At 42.2% G+C, this 24,608-nt stretch overlaps 1 protein-coding gene and 1 pseudogene across 1 annotated transcript; both read right to left on the reverse strand.

The window, feature by feature from the left end:
* Nucleotides 1-644: 644 nt before the first annotated feature.
* Nucleotides 645-1,215, reverse strand: LOC125547095 (annotated as a pseudogene).
* A 21,724-nt stretch (nucleotides 1,216-22,939) lies between these two features.
* On the reverse strand, nucleotides 22,940-24,133 carry LOC125548955 (peroxidase 2-like). Its single transcript, XM_048712466.1, has one exon. The coding sequence runs from the start codon at nucleotides 24,027-24,029 to the stop codon at nucleotides 23,061-23,063; it is 969 nt and encodes a 322-aa protein (XP_048568423.1). The 5' UTR covers nucleotides 24,030-24,133; the 3' UTR covers nucleotides 22,940-23,060.
* Nucleotides 24,134-24,608: the final 475 nt, after the last annotated feature.

Consider the following 24,608-nt stretch of genomic DNA (forward strand, 5'->3'; position numbering starts at 1 on the left):
ACCGCTGGTGGGCGTCATGCCCACCACGGCTGACATATTCGTAGTGGTGGGCTCCCCCCACAGCAAAACCTGCCACTAATGACCTTTCTGCCCCCGTCACGGCTAGCTTGTTCTGCTCAAGTGGGTATGGGCCCACATGAATCCCCTCCGGCCCTCCATTGGCATGTGTCTTGTACCCAATGTTATTCTTTAACATATTTTTCTTTTATATTTCGGAGTCCGAAAAATCCTGAAATCATAGACATAAAAATGTGCATGATTTTTTACTTTATTAATACGTTATTGAAAATAGATATAAAACTATGAATGTTTCGGTAAGTCAATGACATGAAAACTTCAAAAAATAGGTACGCAGTTCCATGACATGTCATTCTGTAGCACTGATCTTACACAAGATTAGAATGAATGATGGTAGAGTGATATGAATATGTTTATCGAAAACAAGTCATCTGGTATGTAAAAAATGGGTTCGTGACAATCACGTGTAGTGAAGAAAAAAAATTACATTTGTTTCCAAAGAAAGGGAACACTTTACAGTTAGAATGAATTAAATGAATGATTTACACACAGACAACTATTTCAAAACTCATAACATCAATCTCATTCGTGAGTAGGGTTTTCTATTCACCCTCTGACAGTTGTTCCTAATCTCCTCGACCCTTCCGGCCAACGGGGTTATGTTCCCCATTTTGACCATTGAGGCCTCGAAATTCTTGAAGAAGTCCATTACGGTGGCCCACCAGCACACTCTAGCGAGGCCCTCCAGCCGACTCAACTGAGGTCTCGGAGGCGAGGGCGGGGATGTCAGCACACGACACGATGCCATGGCACGCGTTCTCCAGCGCATGCTTGATACCGTCGACCACATCGAACCCGCGCGCTGACCTGTCGTTGGCAGGGACCTCCTCCTCGGTCATGATCGGCGGGAGGTCGTTGTCGAGCAAAAGCAAGCCATCACAGCCCTCAACAAAAGCAATTGTGGAAGTGAAGGCGGATGAGGCTGGCTCGGATGTGCGTGTTGGCGAGACGGGCGTTCTGGATGACGCGCCGGACAATGTCGCACACACTGGGGCACGAGTCATCGTAGAAGGATGAGCCCAACCCAGCACCGACATCGCCTTAACCGTATGTTCCGTGGCTCAGCGCTAGGACCAGTGTTGCCTTGAGCAAGAGACTGTAGCGAGCAGCAAATGGGAAGCAAGAGGAGGCAGCCATCACTAGTAGAAAAAGGGTCAAATGTGAAGCACATTAGTGCCGGTTTGAATTTGAGCCGGCACTAATGTGACCATTAGTGCCGGTTCCAACGGCTAGGCGGGCGGGCATCATTAGTACCGGTTCATGCCACGAACCGGTACTAATGAGGCCGTGTCAGGCTATGGTCAGGCTGGGGCCCCCACGAAGACATTTAGTACCGGTTCATGCCATGAACCGGTACTAGAGTTTCTTAGTAAGCTGATTTTTAGTCCTACCTCGCCAAGAGAGAGGCAGTATGAGCGGTTTATAAGCCGTGAGTGCACAGACAATGACGAAGAGGCGCAATGCTCACCTGCATGTTAATTAGTTTCAAGCCTTTCGGAATAGTATAGATTGCACTGAGCTATGTGCAGTGCAGTCTACACTATTCCGAAAGGCTTGAAGCAAATTAACCAGCATTGCACCTCTTTTTTATTATTAATAACTTATTTGAACTCCGGACTTCTTTTGTGTTCAGTATGCAACATTCAAAGCGACGTCATCAATTTCCAATACGTTCTGACATCATTTGTTGTTTTTCGGTCATTTACCTAATTGTTTAGAGAGCTAAATGACCGTGAAATTGAAAATCACTACAAAATGAATCCTGAAAATGTTGAAATTTGGCATGGTATCATCATATCACCCGCATAGCATGCGCGAAAGAGTAGAGAGGGTCACGGCAAAAACTGGACGCACTTCGTGTACAAACTGGACAAACTCTTTCGGAGTATCAGGGTTTCAGACGAGAACTCATCTGTTACACGGCCACTTCAATGTTTTTTAAACTTATTTGAACTCCGGACTTCTTTTGTGTTCAGTATGTAGCATTCAAAGCGATGTCATCAATTTCCAACATGTTCTGACATCATTTGTTGTTTTTCGATCATTTACCTAATTGTTTAGAGAGCTAAATGACCGTGAAATTGAAAATCACTACAAAATGAATCCTGAAAATGTTGAAACTTGGCATGGTATCATTATATCACCCGCGTAGCATGCGCGAAAGAGTAGAGAGGGTCACGGCAAAAACTGGACGCACTTCTTGTACAAAATGGACAAACTCTTTCGGAGTATCAGGGTTTCGGACGAGAACTCATCTGTTACACGGCCACTTCAATGTTTTTTAAACTTATTTGAACTCCGGACTTCTTTTGTGTTCAGTATGCAGCATTCAAAGCGACGTCATCAATTTCCAACATGTTCTAACATCATTTGTTGTTTTTCGATCATTTACCTAATTGTTTAGAGAGCTAAATGACCGTGAAATTGAAAATCACTACAAAATGAATCCTGAAAATGTTGAAACTTGGCATGGTATCATCATATCACCCGCATAGCATGCGCGAAAGAGTAGAGAGGGTCACGGCAAAAACTGGACGCACTTCGTGTACAAACTGGACAAACTCTTTCGGAGTATCAGGGTTTCGGACGAGAACTCATCTGTTACACGGTCACTTCAATGTTTTTAATCTTATTTGAACTCCAGACTTCTTTTGTGTTCAGTATGCAGCATTCAAAGCGACATCATCAATTTCCAACATGTTCTAACATCATTTGTTGTTTTTCGATCATTTACCTAATTGTTTAGAGAGCTAAATGACCGTGAAATTGAAAATCACTACAAAATGAATCCTGAAAATGTTGAAACTTGGCATGGTATCATCATTTCTCCCGCATAGCATGTGCGAAAGAGTAGAGAGGGTCACGGCAAAAACTGGACGCACTTCGTGTACAAACTGGACAAACTCTTTCGAAGTATCAGGGTTTTGGACGAGAACTCATCTGTTACACGGCCACTTCAATGTTTTTTAAACTTATTTGAACTCCGGACTTTTTTTGTGTTCAGTATGCAGCATTCAAAGCGACGTCATCAATTTCCAACATGTTCTAACATCATTTGTTGTTTTTCGATCATTTACCTAATTGTTTAGAGAGCTAAATGACCGTGAAATTGAAAAACAGTACAAAATGAATGCTGAAAATGTTGAAACTTGGCATGGTATCATCATTTCTCCCGCATAACATGTGCGAAAGAGTAGAGAGGGTCACGGAAAAAACTGGACGCACTTCGTCTACAAACTGGACAAACTCTTTCGGAGTATCAGGGTTTCGGACGAGAACTCATCTGTTACATGGCCACTTCAATGTTTTTTAAACTTATTTGAACTACGGACTTCTTTTGTGTTCAGTATGCAGCATTCAAAGCGACGTCATCAATTTCCAACATGTTCTAACATCATTTGTTGTTTTTCGATCATTTACCTAATTGTTTAGAGAGCTAAATGACCGTGAAATTGAAAATCACTACAAAATGAATCCTGAAAATGTTGAAACATGGCATGGTATCATCATTTCTCCCGCATAGCATGTGCGAAAGAGTAGAGAGGGTCACGGCAAAAACTGGACGCACTTCGTGTACAAACTGGACAAACTCTTTCGGAGTATCAGGGTTTCGGACGAGAACTCATCTGTTACACGGCCACTTCAATGTTTTTTAAACTTATTTGAACTCCAGACTTCTTTTGTGTTCAGTATGCAGCATTCAAAGCGACGTCATCAATTTCCAACATGTTCTAACATTATTTGTTGTTTTTCGATCATTTACCTAATTGTTTAGAGAGCTAAATGACCGTGAAATTGAAAATCAGTACAAAATGAATCCTGAAAATGTTGAAACTTGGCATGGTATCATCATTTCACTCGCATAGCATGTCTGAAAGAGTAGAGAGGGTCACGGCAAAAACTGGACGCACTTCGTGTACAAACTGGAAATAGAAGAAAATAAATAGAAGAAAAGAAATAATTCAGAAAATAAAAAGCTATACAATAAAATTACTCAAAAAAAATAGAAGAAAATAAATAATGAAGAAAAGAAAAAACTATATAAAAAACTACTCAAAAATAAATAGAAGAAAATAAATAATGCAGAAAAGAAAAAACTATATAAAAAATTTGTTGGCGCGCTGCCGAGTAGGCCTGCCAGACCCAGGGTGTGCAAATGTAGGCCCAGAAGGGCCAGCAGGCTCACAGGGCAGCGCGCCCTAATTAATTAGGCCCAGAAGCCTGCTATATAGAGAAGCTCGAAGGAGTAGCCGCGGCTGGGTTTATAAACCAGTGCGGCTGCCCTTCGCTCGGCGAGATGGGACTAAACATTGTGCACCGCCGGTGGCAGCGCACAACCTTTAGTACCGGTTGGTGGCTCCAACCGGTACTAAGGGGGGGGGGTCTTTAGTACTAGTTCATGGCACGAACCGGTACTAAAGGGGCCGTTTCCGGCCCCTTGGCCTGGCGAAAATTGGCCTTTAGTACCGGTTGGTGGCTCCAGCCGGCACTAAAGGTCCCTCCTATATATATGGAACCTACGAAAAAATCAGTTTCATCGACCACCAGTAGTTCTTCTCGATCCAACTTCTTCGCCGCCCCCGTCGCCCCATCGCGCGCCGCCCTCGCCGCCCCCGCCGCCCGTCGTCGCCGTCACCGCCGTCGCCCACACCACCCGTCGTCGCCGTCACCGCCGTCGCGCCCACCACCCGTCGTCGCTGTCACTGCCCGGCCCGTCGCCCCCGCCGCGCCCGTACGTCGCCGCCGCCTCTCGCCCGCCGTGCCCGTCCCCGTCGTCGCCCGCCGCCGCCCATACGCCGCCGCCCCCCGGTCGTACACACACACACGCACACACACACGCACACACACACACACCACACACACACATACACACACACACATTGTTTTTACTTATTTTCTATTTTCTGTTGTTTAGATTAATGTTAGATAAATTACGTAGATAATAATGTTAGATGAATTATATGGAAAAGATGTTAAATATTAATGTTAAATATATTTTACATGAATTAGAACAAGTTGAACTAGTTGAATTAGTATAGCTAGATATTAATTAGGTATATATATGAGATTTGAACTAGTTGAATTAATATAACTAGTTCATTTTTAGTATGAAAATTAATAGAACAAGTTTATTTTTAGTAATAAAATTTAGGTATATGAGATTTGATGATCTAATCAAAATATTACTATATAGAACTACCTACTTTATTTTAGTAAGAAATTAATAGAACTAGTTTAGTTGAATTAATAGAACTACTTTATTTAGTTGAATTAATAGAACTAGTTTATTTAGTTGAATTAATAGAACTAGTAAGTGTTTAATGTTTCACCTATATATGAACACATGTTAGATATTAATGTCAAATGTTAGATGAATTAGATATAAATTATATGTTATATATATATATTTTATTTAGTTATATGAGATTTCATTATCTAAGTAACATTTTATTATATAGAACTAGCTACCTTATTTTTAGTAAGAAAATTAATAGAACTACTTTAGTTGAATTAATCAGTTGGACTAGTTAGTTGAATTAGTTCAATTAATTAGGTATATTTTTCGCAAGTGCTTAGTTGAATTAGTTCAATTAATTAGTTGAACTAGTTGAATTAACAGAATTAGTTGAATTAATAGAACTAATAAGTGTTTAATGTTTTACCTATGAACATAGGAATGTCGTCTGACGACGAACACAATTTCATTATATGCGAATACTGCGAAGACCAGAGCGGCCTGTGCGGCAGAAATTTTCTAGTTGATGATAGACGCTTCAGCATCAAGCTGGATGAGAACTTCAAAGTGGATACAGTAAGTCACAACGACAAGTCTTTTTTCGTAATTAAGCATGACTTATGCTTCATTTGCTTCAACTTTTAATTTTAATTTTTCACCATTCTACTAGCGTATCCCCTGCCATGCAAGAATTTTTGTCTTCGATAAGATAGGTTTCAGTCCTAACGAAACTATGGAGGTAAAAAGAGTTACTTGAAGACCGAGCATGGTTATACCTTCAACGTCAAATTATACAATGCAGACACATACACCTATTTTGAATGCAAAACTTGGCAAGCACTATGCAAGGCTTATGCATTTGAGCCTGATATGGTTATCACCTTTGATATTCGTCCGGAAGATGATATTGAAGGTAATAGAGACATCTGGGTCGATGTGCAGACGCCTCCAGTTCTACCATTATGTGAGTTTCTCAACCATATTTATGTCGTCGATATGAGATTATTTGAACCAGTTGAATAATTAATAGATCTCAATTTATATTGACAGCTTACTTCCAATCAAGCAAACATGTCCGGTGCTTGGTAGACAGGACCGTCCACTGTCCCGGGGCTGAACTAAACTGCGAGGAGACAAGTCATTATGTTTCATGGCTTGAGGATCTTGATGCTGCCAAGACAAATTTCTTTCCTGCACTTAGAAATGTTAGTACTCAAAACGTGCGACCAATAGTGTTCGTACTGAACTACGGTCACATATATTTAGGAAAGATGGTAAGATTTCTACTATTTCTCCTCAGTGCATGTTTTGCATATATTATTTTTTAAGCTAAACTTCATTGCTAAGTATGTTACTATACGATGTTCTTCAACAGGGACTCCCGATGAATGTTGTGCCTGATTGGATCGAGACTAAAGGTACCATGAATATTGTTAGCTTACGGCCAAGATATCCTACAATGCACTTTAGTGCATTCAGGATTTCTAATAGCGAGGAATGCTTAATAGTAAAAGACTGGAGCAAAATTGTGAACGATCACAGAGAAGTACTAGGGGGCAGCAATCAGAAGCGCAACCCACGATTAGGAGACAGGTTCATCTGCATGCTCCAATATGATGAATCAGCAAAGTTATACATGTTCTATGCTATTTTATCTGAGAGAGAGCAGCAGGAGTGATTAATTAGCTAGTTCATGCTCTTAGTACTTGTCCTCTCATGTCCGTGTTCTTCGTCCTGAACTTAATATCAAAGAGTGATTTGCTTTTGTGGTGTTATGAACGCTTATAATATCATTACCATGTTGAACTCGATGATATCTTTGCTATGAAAACCGTTGGTGGTGATATATATGATGCAAGAGTTTTTATATTAATTAATATGATGATGATGATGAGTTATTATATCATTTATGAAAGAAATTGCATATTAGTTTCAACTGGATGGATTCTAGCTAAGTGATCAAGTATATGCCATATCCATATATATTACCTCGATCACTTAAGTAGGTGATCAAGTATATATAATATGGATATGACATATACTTGATGACTTAGCTAGGATCCACGCATCCAGTCAAACTAATCACCTAATGATTTAACAACTCATTATAATGTAAAACAATCACTAAATTAAATTGAAAACACAAAATTAAAGTAAAAATAAAAAATAAAACCAAAACACACCCAAACATTTAGTACCGGTTGGTGTTACCAACCGGTACTAATGTCCTACGCGCCCACGGAGCTGGCTCTTGCCACGTGGTTGCTGAAGGAAATATGCCCTAGAGGCAATAATAAAGTTATTATTTATTTCCTTATATCATGATAAATGTTTATTATTCATGCTAGAATTGTATTAACCGGAAACATAATACATGTGTGAATACATAGACAACAGAGTGTCACTAGTATGCCTCTACTTGACTAGCTCGTTAATCAAAGATGGTTATGTTTCCTAACCATGAACAAGGAGTTGTTATTTGATTAACGGGATCACATCATTAGGTGAATGATCTGATTGACATGACCCATTCCATTAGCTTAGCACCCGATCGTTTAGTATGTTGCTATTGCTTTCTTCATGACTTATACATGTTCCTATGACTATGAGATTATGCAACTCTCGTTTGCCAGAGGAACACTTTGTGTGCTACCAAATGTCACAACGTAAATGGGTGATTATAAAGGTGCTCTACAGGTGTCTCCAAAGGTACATGTTGGGTTGGCGTATTTCGAGATTAGGATTTGTCACTCCGATTGTCGGAGAGGTATCTCTGGGCCCTCTCGGTAATGCACATCACATAAGCCTTGCAAGCATTGCAACTAATGAGTTAGTTGCGAGATGATGTATTACGGAACGAGTAAAGAGACTTGCCGGTAACGAGATTGAACTAGGTATTGAGATACCGACGATCGAATCTCGGGCAAGTAACATACCGATGACAAAGGGAACAACGTATGTTGTTATGCGGTCTGACCGATAAAGATCTTCGTAGAATATGTAGGAGCCAATATGAGCATCCAGGTTCCGCTATTGGTTATTGACCGGAGACGTGTCTCGGTCATGTCTACATTGTTCTCGAACCCGTAGGGTCCGCACGCTTAAGGTTTCGATGACAGTTATATTATGAGTTTATGAGTTTTGATGTACCGAAGTTAGTTCGGAGTCCCGGATATGATCACGGACATGACGAGGCGTCTCGAAATGGTCGAGACATAATGATTGATATATTGGACGGCTTTATTCGGACACCGGAAGGGTTCCGGGTGATTTCGGAGAAAACCGGAGAGCCGGAGGGTTACCGGAACCCCCCAGGGAGAAGCCATATGCGCCTTAGTGGAGAGAGAGAGGGGCAGCCAAAGGTGGGCCGCGCGCCTCCTCCCCCTGGTCTGAATTGGACTAGGAGAGGGGGGGGGGGTGCCCCCCTTTCCCTCTCCCTCCCCACTTCTTTCCCTCTCCTAGTAGGAGTCCTACTCCTACTAGGAGGAGGACTCCTCCTTGGCGCGCCATAGAGGGCCAGCCGGCCTCCTCCCCTTGATCCTTTATATACGTGGGCAGGGGGCACCCCTTGACACAAGTTGATCCACGTGATCATATTCTTAGCCGTGTGCGGTGCCCCCTTCCACCATAGTCCTTGATAATATTGTAGCGGTGCTTAGGCGAAGCCCTGCGACGGTAGTGCATCAAGATCGTCACCACGCCGTCGTGCTGACAGAACTCTTCCCCGACACTTTGCTGGATCGGAGTCCGGGGATCGTCATCGAGCTGAACGTGTGCTAGAACTCGGAGGTGCCGTAGTTTCAGTGCTTGATCGGTCGGGCCATGGAGACGTACGACTACATCAACCAAACGCTTCCGTTGTCGATCTATAAGGGTACGTAGATCACACTCTCCCCTCTCATTGCTATGCATCACCATGATCTTGCGTGTGCGTAAGAATTTTTTTGAAATTACTACGTTCCCCAACAGTGGCATCCGAGCCTAGGTTTTATATGTTGATGTTATATGCACGAGTAGAACACAAGTGAGTTGTGGGCGATATAAGTCATACTGCTTACCAGCATGTCATACTTTGGTTCGGCGGTATTGTTGGACGAAGCGGCCCGGACCGACATTACGCGTACGCTTACGCGAGACCGGTTCTCCCGACGTGCTTTGCACATAGGTGGCTTGCGGGTGATAGTTTCTCCAACTTTAGTTGAACCGAGTGTGGCTACACCCGGTCCTTGCGAAGGTTAAAACAGCACCAACTTGACAAACTATCGTTGTGGTTTTGATGCGTAGGTAAGATTGGTTCTTGCTTAAGCCCGTAGCAGCCACGTAAAACTTGCGACAACAAAGTAGAGGACGTCTAACTTGTTTTTGCAGGGCATGTTGTGATGTGATATGGTCAAGACATGATGCTAAATTTTATTGTATGAGATGATCATGTTTTGTAACCGAGTTATCGGCAACTGGCAGGAGCCATATGGTTGTCGCTTTATTGTATGCAATGCAATCGCGCTGTAATGATTTACTTTATCACTAAGCGGTAGCGATAGTCGTGGAAGCATAAGATTGGCGAGACGACAACGATGCTACGATGGAGAACAAGGTGTCGCGCCGGCGACGATGGTGATCACGACGGTGCTTCGAAGATGGAGATCACAAGCACAAGATGATGATGGCCATATCATATCACTTATATTGATTGCATGTGATGTTTATCTTTTATGCATCTTATCTTGCTTTGATTGACGGTAGCATTATAAGATGATCTCTCACTAATTATCAAGAAGTGTTCTCCCTGAGTATGCACTGTTGCGAAAGTTCTTTGTACTGAGACACCACGTGATGATCGGGTGTGATAGGCTCTACGTTCAAATACAACGGGTGCAAAACAGTTGCACACGCGGAATACTCAGGTTATACTTGACGAGCCAAGCATATACAGATATGGCCTCGGAACACGGAGATCGAAAGGTCGAGCGTGAATCATATAGTAGATATGATCAACATAGTGATGTTCACCAATGAAACTACTCCATCTCACGTGATGATCGGACATGGTTTAGTTGATTTGGATCACGTAATCACTTAGAGGATTAGAGGGATGTCTATCTAAGTGGGAGTTCTTTAAGTAAATTAATTGAACCTAAATTTATCATGAAACTTAGTACCTGATAGTATCTTACTTGTTTATGCTTGATTGTAGATAGATGGCTCGAGCTGTTGTTCCGTTGAATTTTAATGCGTTCCTTGAGAAAGCAAAGTTGAAAGATGATGGTAGCAATTACACAGACTGGGTCCGTAACTTGAGGATTATCCTCATTGCTGCACAGAAGAATTACGTTCTGGAAGCACCGCTGGGTGCCAGGCCTGCTACTGGAGCAACACCAGATGTTATGAACGTCTGGCAGAGCAAAGCTGATGACTACTCGATAGTTCAGTGTGCCATGCTTTACGGCTTAGAATCAGGACTTCAACGACGTTTTGAACGTCATGGAGCATATGAGATGTTTCAGGAGTTGAAGTTAATATTTCAAGCAAATGCCCAGATTGAGAGATATGAAGTCTCCAATAAGTTCTATAGCTGCAAGATGGAGGAGAACAGTTCTGTCAGTGAGCATATACTCAAAATGTCTGGGTATAATAATCACTTGATTCAATTGGGAGTTAATCTTCCAGATGATTGCGTCATTGACAGAATTCTCCAATCACTACCACCAAGCTACAAGAGCTTCGTGATGAACTATAATATGCAAGGGATGAATAAGACTATTCCCGAGCTCTTCGCAATGCTGAAAGCTGCGGAGGTAGAAATCAAGAAGGAGCATCAAGTGTTGATGGTCAACAAGACCACTAGTTTCAAGAAAAAGGGCAAAGGGAAGAAGAAGGGGAACTTCAAAAAGAACGGCAAGCAAGTTGCTGCTCAAGAGAAGAAACCCAAACCTGGACCTAAGCCTGAAACTGAGTGCTTCTACTTCAAGCAGACTGGTCACTAGAAGCGGAACTGCCCCAAGTATTTGGCGGATAAGAAGGATGGCAAGGTGAACAAAGGTATATGTGATATACATGTTATTGATGTGTACCTTACTAATGCTCGCAGTAGCACCTGGGTATTTGATACTGGTTCTGTTGCTAATATTTGCAACTCGAAACAGGGACTACAGATTAAGCGAAGATTGGCTAAGGACGAGGTGACGATGCGCGTGGGAAACGGTTCCAAAGTCGATGTGATCGCAGTCGGCACGCTACCTCTACATCTACCTTCGGGATTAATATTAGACCTAAATAATTGTTATTTGGTGCCAGAGTTAAGCATGAACATTATATCTGGATCTTGTTTGATGCGAGACGGTTATTCATTTAAATCTGAGAATAATGGTTGTTCTATTTATATGAGTAATATCTTTTATGGTCATGCACCCTTAAATAGTGGTCTATTTTTGTTGAATCTCGATAGTAGTGACACACATATTCATAGTGTTAAAGCCAAAAGATGCAGAGTTGATAATGATAGTGCAACTTATTTGTGGCACGGCCGTTTAGGTCATATCGGTGTAAAGCGCATGAAGAAACTCCATACTGATGGACTTTTGGAACCACTTGATTATGAATCACTTGGTACTTGCGAACCGTGCCTCATGGGCAAGATGGCTAAAACACCATTCTCCGGTACTATGGAGGGAGCAACAGATTTGTTGGAAATTATACATACAGATGTATGTGGTCCGATGAATATTGAGGCTCGTGGCGGATATCGTTATTTTCTCACCTTCACAGATGACTTAAGCAGATATGGGTATATCTACTTAATGAAACATAAGTCTGAAATGTTTGAAAAGTTCAAAGAATTTCAGAGTGAAGTTGAAAATCATCGTAACAAGAAAATAAAGTTTCTACGATCTGATCGTGGAGGAGAATATTTGAGTTACGAGTTTGGTGTACATTTGAAACAATGCAGAATAGTTTCGCAACTCACGCCACCCGGAACACCACAGCGCAATGGTGTGTCCGAACGTCGTAATCGTACTTTACTAGATATGGTGCGATCTATGATGTCTCTTACTGATTTACCGCTATCGTTTTGGGGTTATGCTTTGGAGACGGCCGCATTCACGTTAAATAGGGCACCATCAAAATCCGTTGAGACGACGCCTTATGAACTATGGTTTGGCAAGAAACCAAAGTTGTCGTTTCTGAAAGTTTGGGGCTGCGATGCTTATGTGAAAAAGCTTCAACCTGATAAGCTCGAACCCAAATCGAAGAAGTGTGTCTTCATAGGATATCCAAAGGAGACTATTGGATACACCTTCTATCACAGATCCGAAGGCAAGACTTTTGTTGCTAAGTTCAGAAACTTTCTGGAGAAGGAGTTTCTCTCGAAAGAAGTGAGTGGGAGGAAAGTAGAACTTGACGAGGTAACCGTACCTGCTCCCTTATTGGAAAGTAGTGCATCACAGAAAACTGTTTCAGTGACACCTACACCAGTCAGTGAGGAAGCTAATGATAATGATCATGAAACTTCAGAACAAGATACTACCGAACCTCGTAGATCAACCAGAGTGAGATCCGCGCCAGAGTGGTACGGTAATCCTGTTCTGGAAGTCATGCTACTAGATCATGATGAACCTATGAACTATGAAGAAGCGATGGTGAGCCCAGATTCCGCAAAATGGCTTGAAGCCATGAAATCTGAGATGGGATCCATGTATGAGAACAAAGTATGGACTTTGGTTGACTTGCCCGATGATCGGCAAGCAATTGAGAATAAATGGATCTTCAAGAAGAAGACTGACGCTGACGGTAATATTACTGTCTACAAAGCTCGACTTGTCGCAAAAGGTTTTCGGCAAGTTCAAGGAATTGACTACGATGAGACCTTCTCACCCGTTGCGATGCTTAAGTCTGTCCGAATCATGTTAGCAATTGCCGCATTTTATGATTATGAAATTTGGTAGATGGATGTCAAAACTGCATTCCTGAATGGATTTCTGGAAGAAGAGTTGTATATGATGCGGCCAGAAGGTTTTGTCGATCCAAAGGGAGCTAACAAAGTGTGCAAGCTCCAGCGATCCATTTATGGACTGGTGCAAGCCTCTCGGAGTTGGAATAAATGCTTTGATAGTGTGATCAAAGCATTTGGTTTTATACAGACTTTTGGAGAAGCCTGTATTTACAAGAAAGTGAGTGGGAGCTCTGTAGCATTTCTGATATTATATGTGGATGACATATTACTAATTGGAAATGATATAGAATTTCTGGATAGCATAAAGGGATACTTGAATAAGAGTTTTTCAATGAAAGACCTCAGTGAAGCTGCTTACATATTAGGCATTAAGATCTATAGAGATAGAATAAGACGCTTAATTGGACTTTCACAAAGCACATACCTTGACAAAGTTTTGAAGAAGTTCAAAATGGATCAAGCAAAGAAAGGGTTCTTGCCTGTATTACAAGGTGTGAAGTTGAGCAAGACTCAATGCCCGACCACTGCAGAAGATAGAGAGAAAATGAAAGATGTTCCCTATGCTTCAGCCATAGGCTCTATCATGTATGCAATGCTGTGTACCAGACCTGATGTGTGCCTTGCTATAAGTCTAGCGGGGAGGTACCAAAGTGATCCAGGAGTGGATCACTGGACAGCGGTCAAGAACATCCTGAAATGCCTGAAAAGGACTAAGGACATGTTTCTCATATATGGAGGTGACAAAGAGCTCATCGTAAAAGGTTACGTTGATGCAAGCTTTGACACTGATCCGGACGATTCTAAATCGCAAACCGGATATGTGTTTACATTAAACGGTGGAGCTGTCAGTTGGCACAGTTCTAAACAAAGCGTTGTAGCGGGATCTACATGTGAAGCGGAGTACATAGCTGCTTCGGAAGCAGCAAATGAAGGAGTCTGGATGAAGGAGTTCATATCCGATCTAGGTGTCATACCTAGTGCATCGGGTCCAATGAAAATCTTTTGTGACAATACTGGTGCAATTGCCTTGGCAAAGGAATCCAGATTTCACAAGAGAACCAAGCACATCAAGAGACGCTTCAATTCCATCCGGGATCTAGTCCAGGTGGGAGACATAGAGATTTGCAAGATACATACGGATCTGAATGTTGCAGACCCGTTGACTAAGCCTCTTCCACGAGCAAAACATGATCAGCACCAAGGCTTTATGGGTGTTAGAATCATTACTGTGTAATCTAGATTATTGACTCTAGTGCAAGTGGGAGACTGAAGGAAATATGCCCTAGAGGCAATAATAAAGTTATTATTTATTTCCTTATATCATGATAAATGTTTATTATTCATGCTAGAATTGTATTAACCGGAAACATAATACATGTGTGAATACATAGACAAACAGAGTGTCACTAGTATGCCTCTACTTGACTAGCTCGTTAATCAAAGATGGTTATGTTTCCTAACCATGAACAAGGAGTTGTTATTTGATTAACGGGATCACATCATTAGGTGAATGATCTGATTGACATGACCCATTCCATTAGCTTAGCACCCGATCGTTTAGTATGTTGCTATTGCTTTCTTCATGACTTATACATGTTCCTATGACTATGAGATTATGCAACTCTCGTTTGCCAGAGGAACACTTTGTGTGCTACCAAATGTCACAACGTAAATGGGTGATTATAAAGGTGCTCTACAGGTGTCTCCAAAGGTACATGTTGGGTTGGCGTATTTCGAGATTAGGATTTGTCACTCCGATTGTCGGAGAGGTATCTCTGGGCCCTCTCGGTAATGCACATCACATAAGCCTTGCAAGCATTGCAACTAATGAGTTAGTTGCGAGATGATGTATTACGGAACAAGTAAAGAGACTTGACGGTAATGAGATTGAACTAGGTATTGAGATACCGACGATCGAATCTTGAGCAAGTATGAACATACCGATGACAAAGGGAACAACGTATGTTGTTATGCGGTCTGACCGATAAAGATCTTCGTAGAATATGTAGGAGCCAATATGAGCATCCAGGTTCCGCTATTGGTTATTGACCGGAGACGTGTCTCGGTCATGTCTACATTGTTCTCGAACCCGTAGGGTCCGCATGCTTAAGGTTTCGATGACAGTTATATTATGAGTTTATGAGTTTTGACGTACCGAAGTTAGTTCGGAGTCCCGGATGTGATCACGGACATGACGAGGAGTCTCGAAATGGTCGAGACATAAAGATTGATATATTGGACGGCTTTATTCGGACACTGGAAGTGTTCCGGGTGATTTCGAAGAAAACCGGAGAGCCGGAGGGTTACCGGAACCCCCCGGGAGAAGTAATGGGCCATATGGGCCTTAGTGGAGAGAGAGAGGGGCAGCCAAAGGTGGGCCGCGCGCCTCCTCCCCCTAGTCCGAATTGGACTACGAGAGGGGGGCGGCGCCCCCCTTTCCCTCTCCCTCCCCACTTCTTTCCCCCTCCTAGTAGGAGTCCTACTCCTACTAGGAGGAGGACTCCTCCTTGGCGCGCCATAGAGGGCCGACCGGCCTCCTCCCCTTGATCCTTTATATACAGGGGCAGGGGGCACCCCTTGACACAAGTTGATCCACGTGATCATATTCTTAGCCGTGTGCGGTGCCCCCTTCCACCATAGTCCTCGGTAATATTGTAGCGGTGCTTAGGCGAAGCCCTGCGACGGTAGTGCATCAAGATCGTCACCACGCCGTCGTGCTGACAGAACTCTTCCCCGACACTTTGTTGGATCGGAGTCCGGGGATCGTCATCGAGCTGAACGTGTGCTAGAACTCGGAGGTGCCGTAGTTTCGGTGCTTGATCGGTCGGTCCGTGGAGACGTACGACTACATCAACCAAACGCTTCCGTTGTCGATCTACAAGGGTACGTAGATCACACTCTCCCCTCTCGTTGCTATGCATCACCATGATCTTGCGTGTGCGTAGGAAATTTTTTGAAATTACTACGTTCCCCAACAGTTGCCCTTTAGCACCGGTTCATGTTGAACCGGTACTAAATGGGGGGGGGGGGCTTTAGTGCCTACAATTTAGTGCCGGTTACCGAATCGGCACTAAAGGGCCTTACGAACCAGTGCTATTGCCCGGTTTTGCACTAGTGCATGTGCCCTGCTACACGTTCAAAAGGGGGAGGCTAGAATTAAGCTGCTTAATTTTCCACTGATGGATAGATTGGCAAGTTAGCTGCTAGAAGGGAATGAAGGAATATTGCAGAGATTGATGTGAGGGAAAACCGAATGGTATGGAAGCTATATATAGTCTAGGTCCACTGTTCAGGGTGTTGAACTACTTGGTAGGATTTTGTGGAAGCGTGTTCACCACACTAGTAGAAAATAGGGCTTTCGTTCGGTCAGAAAAGAGCATTAATCCCGGTTGCGTTACGAACCGGGACTAATGTGAGCATTAGTCCCGATTCGAGCGGCGAGGGCACCGTATGCATTACTCCCGGTTCAAATGGGACATTTAGTCTCGATTGGTGCCACAAACCGGTACTAAAGGGTGTGATGCCCATTAGTACCGGTTCGTGGCACGAACCGGTACTAAAGGTCTATCTTCCCACTCATCTCCACTATACCCCTCGTCTTCTAATTCCTTCCATTCGACCAAAGAATTCTCTATAATAATTCGCAAATCCAAATCTGCTAATTGTTCTCTAATAGCACCTGCTCCTGTCGCAATTTCCCGATTTCGAAATGTTGCAAAGCCTGGGGTAGAAAAAAAGGGAGAAATGTTGTGGTTACAGGATGTAATTTCCTCTTCGAATAAACCACGTAATCATAAAAAAGTGGGTTTTTTAGTGCTGGGCCTAGCAAAAGAGAAATCGCCGTATACTAGGCCCTCCAACTTCTTAAGAGGCTTATCTAAAAGATTCGCGATATTAACCTTTAGTACCGGTTCGTGCCACGAACCGATACTAATGGTGCAATTTTCAAATCCTACCCCCCCGGTGTATCGCTTTTTCAGTTTTGTAAAAAGCAAAAGAAAACGATAAAAACTTCAAAAGTTAAAATCCTTCGAGTTGTAGTTATGTTACCACATCTACTAGTTAGGAAAATTTAAAAACTTAAATTTGGACATGTTTTGCAAAAAGTGCAGGGAAAATGTAAAACGGCTATAACTTTTGCATACGATGTCAAAAAAAATGTATAATATATCAAAATGTTCAGCACGAAAATCCACATCCGATTTTGACGGCCTACGGCCTGTTTGCAAATTTTTAGAATCCTCAAATTCTAAAAGGAAAAAAAGTTATGCTCAAATTTCAGTTTTTTTTGAATTTTTGTTAAATATGGTCAAACTACTTATTCAAGAAGTATTAGTGTTACTAGATAATTATTCAAGAATATTAGTGTTACTAAATAATTATTTCAGTTTTTTTGAATTTTGGTCAAATCTGGTCAAACTGTGGTCAAACTATGGTCAAACTACTTATTCAAGAAATATTAGTGTTACTAAATAATTATTTCAGTTTTTTTGAATTTTGGTTAAACATTGGTCAAACTGTGGTCAAACTATGGTCAAACTGTGGTCAAACTACTTATTCAAGAAATATTAGTGTTACTAAATAATTATTGTTTTTTAGAACAATAGTTTCAAACTCAAACAGTGAAATGTGTGACTTCATGCTCAAGCTAAATTTCTGAGGGTTAATAGGATTGACATCTTACTATTGTCAGAAAAACAACAAGTGCAGACTTAGAAACGAGGGAGAATAGAACCCAGAAAGTAAGCGTGCTCAGACTGGAATAGTGAGAGGATGGGTGACCGTCCGGAAAGTTAGATGATTTGGAATGATGAGGGATGATTAGAGATTATACGTTAAATTGAGCAATGATGAGAGGTGATTAGAGGTTAAAATAATTCAGAAATTTGAAAATAAAAAATTCAAAAAAAAGAATCATAAAATTTCCTTTAGTACCGGTTGGTGTTACCAACCAGGACTAAATTAAGGTGGATCTCCAGGCAGCGGCCACGTGGAGGGCCTTTAGTCCCGGTTCTGGAACCGGGACTAAAGGGTTGTTTTCTACTAGTGCCACTTTATTAGTTAGAAACTAGTAGACTGTCCGTGCGTTGCCACGGGCCAACAAAGAATTTATAAACAATGCTTGTGTTCCTCCCCACAAACAAGCACATTGCATGCAGTGTTCAACTGCAACACAAATACAAGCATCTTCTTCTCTCTATTCTTACAAACACCACACACCCCTCTAGCCACTCTTTCCCGTTGAATTTGTCATCCATCATCCTCTCAATCTATCGCCCCTTGACCGCATGTAGCTTCCATGTCGTTGTTTTATCGTCCCAAATGGTACAAAAACAACTCAACCATGTCACCTTCTTCCTGATTTATTCCTAATCCAAGTAAGCTTCATCTAATTGAATGCCCGTGTGTTGTCATCGAAGAACAAACTTATATATGGAAACATATATCAAAATATCATTATATGTAGTGTGTACATCCCATGCTTATGATTATGTTGTGACAAATAGTTCTTGTATATCTCTCGCTTTTCTCTAAACATGTTTCTCCAAGCATGCATTTCAATTTCTGACCTGGCCAAAATATCTACCTTCATGTGCTCCTTCAACCCCACAAATATGTCTTATTCCCCCAAGATATTCCCTTTGCATTGTTGCATTGCACATGTGATCTTTAAAAATAAGGCAAGTGAGTGGAATCGTCAACAATAGTCATCTGCATTGGGCACTCGGGAAAAAGCTACAATCCGCTTCTCTAATCAGATTTGATTTTGTGTAGGTGTTACTCTTCTATATTGACGAGTTCCGTCTCTGAAGCGAACTTCAGGCTTTCGCCTGTTCAACACAACTACTAAAATTGATATGCAAAACTTGAAGATGTACATAATTTCTTGCACAAATCCTCTCGCCCAAATCATGGAGCTTCAAATTTTCTATCGACAAAATCATCTGAGTGAAGTGTGTTACAATGCCCGAGTGATACTGGATATTAAAATAGTAGCACCAAGAGTAGAAACAGACACTTAAATTGATAGCATGAGATATATTATCATACATAAATTAATTTTCTACCCCACACAGAATATAGTAACTACTTATCTAGCATCTTTGCTTTGAACGAATCCACAATGAGCAGGGTTTATAGTCAATGCAAGATCAAACAGTTGAAAACCATATGGCCAAATCAAGCAATGCTAAAGAAATCATAGTATGACCCCTACTATGTTAGCATCCTAGTGAAATCTTTACGTAAAGAAAGAAGCTTCTAAAATGTGATAGGTATATATTACTTACAAGTAACATAATCGGTTGAACTAATTTAAACATTAGTTCTTAATAATTTTAGTAAAAAGGAGAAGAACATAATCCTATATGCACCATTTATATAAGAAAATTTTAGGATGATTGGCTATTCTAACAGACATGTCGTACAATCATCCTACAAGCATGGGGGGGGGGGGTAAAAAAACGAATTGAAAGGACAAGTAAGAAACATACCAATCTCCTAAGATATGCAAATGAGAAGTAATGGAGCCTAGGGGTGATTTGATGTACTGACCTCCTCTATGACAAGGAACGACGTTCATCTTTGATGATTTAAAGCAATGTCCGGGAGGTAGCTGGAGCAACCACCAAACTCAGCCGTAGAAACTTGGGGATGACCATCTGTCGTGCGGTTACCTACATGCTCAAGCCATTGCGTCTGTCACCCCCATGATTGCCTCTCTTCCGCTACCACCGAACTGGAGCAGAGCAATCTGTTCCTTCATTAATTTTCTTCTTAGGATATAGTGTTAAATCCTAATCATGCAATCAGCTAAGAACCGTACTAATTGATAGGGAAAGAAAAAGAAAAGGTAAGGAATCAAACATGCATTAGTGCATCACTCCAGAGCACAACACGAAGTAGACAATCTAACTTGAGGACAAAGCAGAGCGAGGATCCTCCCAGGCTCAAAATCAGGGTGCATACCGACACCTCCACGAGTTTATCTGTGCAGCCGCCGCTCCATCTGCTGTCGCACCTGGTCGGGTCGACTTTGCCACGCAGCCGCCACTCCATCCCCTCTCATAAATGCTTCAACTAACTGTATGTATATCCATAGACTATAAGCCGGTGATAAGGGATGGTGGAAAGGGAGACAAAAAAACCCAGACAAAAGAGGTGGGACTATTCAACTAACTGGCCCATTAGAAGTAGAGATAATGATTACAATAAGAAGAGGTACAATATTCTCCATAGACTTCTCAAACCAATCCCTAGTTGCAGAAATTTCACTAGCCTAGCAAGTTTATGAGCAACCTTATTAGCTACCCTATTACAATGTTTAAATCTAGTCAAAGGAAAATCACATGCCATGAATTAGCAATCATCGCAGACTGCCACCACTCCCGCAAGTTGTCCTTCATTCTTCATTGTATCAATGACTTTCATATTATCAGAGTTAATAACAAAACAATTACATCCCGTCTTTAATGCAAGAATAAAGCCAAACCTAAGAGCCATCGCTTCTGCCCTCAGTACATAAGCACACCAATCGATCTCCTAGTTTCTGCTAACAATGAATTTTCCTTTGTCATCTTTGAGGACAACCCCAGCCGTGCCCCTGAGCAAATCATGATCAAAAGAAGCATCAACATTCAGCTTAAAAATCATAGGTGGTATATTCCATCCTTCTTTTTTACTAGTCGCACAAGGGGAGTGAGCAAAACATTATGTCACCATATCACGAACCCATGTCGAAATCTGGTATACACATTGAGACTTTTCTTCTTAAACCAACATGCGTCTATCGCAGCATAAGTACCAAGCGGTTATGCGATTAATTCACGTGCATTCTAGAAACCCAATATAGATAGTTATTGGTGTGGCATGTGAAGTAAGAATTCAAGAACTGCCTCAACCTACGATCAATAACACAAGTTTCTTTAATTGCCTCGCACATCCCCAACTTACCCCAAACCTCTTTTACCTTCTGCCACAAAAACAATACATGTTTTGTATCTTCCCATCCGAGCATGATGGGCAGATGGGTGAAACTTTCATGTGTCTATTGGCAAGCGTAATTCGACGCAGTAGAGTTCCATGCAACACACGTCAAATAAAAAACTTTACCTTTTCCGGACACGATAATTTTCAAATCTCACCCCAGATAAGATTAATACTGATTCGGCCCATATATCATTAGTATATTGCAATGTCCTCCCATGTTGTTGGTTCCGTTCCTCCAAATAAGTTGGTCAAACAGTGAACACATCATTTTTTGTATAGCTCCATGCAATGAAATTCAATATATTATGCATAGGGAGGGGAACCGCGAGGAACCATTGTGCATCAATTGGCCAGAACATCTATCTCGCCAAATCTCCATCCCAACAATTCGTGACTGGATCAATAAGATCAGCAACCTTTGACAGGAGGTGCCATCTTCTAGGAGTAATAATTTTTCTATTCGCACAATTCAGGATCCATGCATCTCTCCAAATATTGATATTTTTTTCATTTTCAACTCGCCAGATATAATTATTTCTCAAGCAGTTGACTCCCGCCATAATGCTTTGCCAAGTAAAAGAGGATCACTTCCTTAAACTTGCATCCATCAATCGCCGATAGGGAAATACTTATCTCTCAAGATAGTGGCACATAAAGAATCGGGATTATCAAGAAGACGTCACGCTTGCTTAGCAAATAATGCCATGTTGAAACAGTGTATATCTCGGAAGGCCATACCTCCTTGATCTTTTGGAGCACACATCTTCCATCACAGCATCCAATATATTCTCTTTTGATAGTCCTCGTCACCCCATTAAAATTGTGACATCGTGTCAATAATTTCTTTGCAATTTTTTTTAAGAATTTTAAAGACGGACATGATAAAAAGAGTTAGAAACTTTTTGTGGAAGCGCGTTTAACATGCCATTGTGAACTTGAGTATTAGCACTGCGGTACATCGCCTGCTACCTACCGCTGCTTATATTATTTTACTATATACATATACGATTAGCGCGAACAAATTAGAAGAGGCCGTTCTGATGATCTAAGAGAAGAGGTCCTCCTAACGAAATATTGTGTTGCATATGCTGCGTGTGGCGGCGACGACGGATTGCGTCAGACAGAGTTTGATTTTCCTTAATCAACATGTGATATATCGTGACTTTGTAGTTGCCACTTGCCAGGAATGGGCTGAGACCGGATCGGCCACATTGTGTGATCCTTACATCTATTATACTCCTAATACATTATTTCTCTTGACATACAACCTGTCCACATCATCAATCAATCAACATGTTCTAACTTTCTCCCATTTCTTTATTTTCTTTAGACAACGAGGGACTTTTAGCTTCTATTTTATACACGGAAAGTCTTCAACAAGCAACAGTTTTGATTTAGAATACTTACTAGCAATTCCACGGAAAGTCTTTTAAAATTTTGTATGTATGGTGGGAAAAAGAGGCATGTGCCCATTTTGTCCGTGGAAAGTCTTTTTTTGATTTTGCATGGTGTGTATTAAACATAAAAAAGTTTAAAGAGAAAATGGTGCAAAAAATTGAGTTCTGGATCAAGTCCACACTTTCTGTTTGAAATCCTCATACTTCGTCGAAGAGTGTTCGGTTTGTACATGAAACACGTCCCGTTTTCTTGTAACACTCCAAAAATATTGGTTTGCAACAATCACATGATGAACATTTACATTTATTTCCAAAACAAAATAATAAGAAAATACTTTACAGTTGGAATGAAATAAAAGAATTATTTACACAAGGACAACGAGTTCACAAGTCGTAACATCAATCCCATTCATCGATAGGGTTTTCTGTTCACCCTCCGGCAGTTGTTCCTAATCTCCCCGGCCCTTCCGGTGAGCGGGCTTATGTTCCCCATTTTGACCATCGAGGCCGCGAAATTCTTGAAGAAGTCCTTCTGGCTTCCGGAGAACCTACGAACGATCCGTGCAGTGATCGCGGCGGCAACGGGATCAGACAACATTACCTGGTCCGAAGGGAGAGGGGCGCGGCCACGCAAGAGGTTGCCGTAGTACTTGTTGTCGAAGACGTCAGGGGTGATTGTGTCGAGATTCGCCAGCGTCTCCTCGTCCTGCCCAGCGCTGCAGTTCCGCTGCGTGAACTGGCATTGCGCCCGCCCAAAGGTGTGTGCTCCTTGGAGGGCGACAAGGTCAGTGTCGTCGAGGCCCAAGTGTCTGAACTTCTCCTGGAGCGTCTCCAGAGAGTCGAAGGGGCTCGGTAGATTTTTGGCGCTCTCGATGTTGGTGGTTGTGCCATCACGGCGGCCAAGCGGCACACTCCAGCGTGGCCCTCCAGCCAGCTTGACGGAGATCTCGGAGGCGAGTGCGAGGATGTCGGCGCAGGAGACGATGCCAGGGCATGCGTTCTCCAGTGCACGCTTGATGCTGTCGACCACCTTAAACCCGCGTGCTGACCTGTCGTTGGCAAGGACCTCCTTCTCGGTCATGATCGCCGGGAGGTCATTGTCCAGCAAAAGCGAGCCATCACAACCCTGAACAAAGCAATCATGGAAGTGGAGCCGGATGAGGCTGGCTGGGATGCGCGCGTCCACGACGCGGGCGTTCTGGATGACGCGCCGAACAATGTCGCGCGCATTGGGGCACGAGTCGTCATAGAAGGACGAACTCAACCCGGCACCTACATCGCCATAACCGTGGGCTCCATGGCTCAGCGCTAGGACTAGCGCTGCCGTGAGCAAGAGGCTGCAGCGAGCAGCTAACGGGAAGCAAGAGAAAGCCGCCATGTGCACCACTGCACGTTCAGAAGGAGAAGGCTAGAATTAAGCTGCTCAATTTGCCACTGAGGGATGGATTGGCAAGCTAGCTGCTAGAAGGGAATGAAGGAATATCGTAGAAGGTGGATGTGAGGGAAACCAGAACGGTTTGTAAGCTATATATAGCCTAGCCATTTTGCAGGATTTTGTGGAAGCGTGTTTGACATGTTCCATGCCGTTGTCTACTTGAGTATTAGCACTGCCGTACGTCGCCTACCGCCTACCGCGCGCGCAGCTTTCCTTTGCTGCACGAGGCTGTTCATATTATTTTATAGGAATGATTAGCGAGAACAAGTTGGAAGAGGTCGTCCTGATGATCTAAGAGAAGAGGTCCTCCTCACCAAACATTGTGTTGTATATGTTGCGTGTGGCGGCCACGACGATTTGCGTCAGACATAGCTTATCATGACCCGCATTTCTAAATATGAGATGTATTATTTGTAAAAAAAAGTCAAATTTGTCTAACTTTGACCAATTTTATAGACAAAAATATGAATGTCTAGAATACCAAATTATTATTTTACTTCTAGAAAAACTAATACATCTTGT

Source organism: Triticum urartu, chromosome 3 (assembly GCF_003073215.2).
Source record: "Triticum urartu cultivar G1812 chromosome 3, Tu2.1, whole genome shotgun sequence".
Lineage (NCBI taxonomy): Eukaryota > Viridiplantae > Streptophyta > Magnoliopsida > Poales > Poaceae > Triticum > Triticum urartu.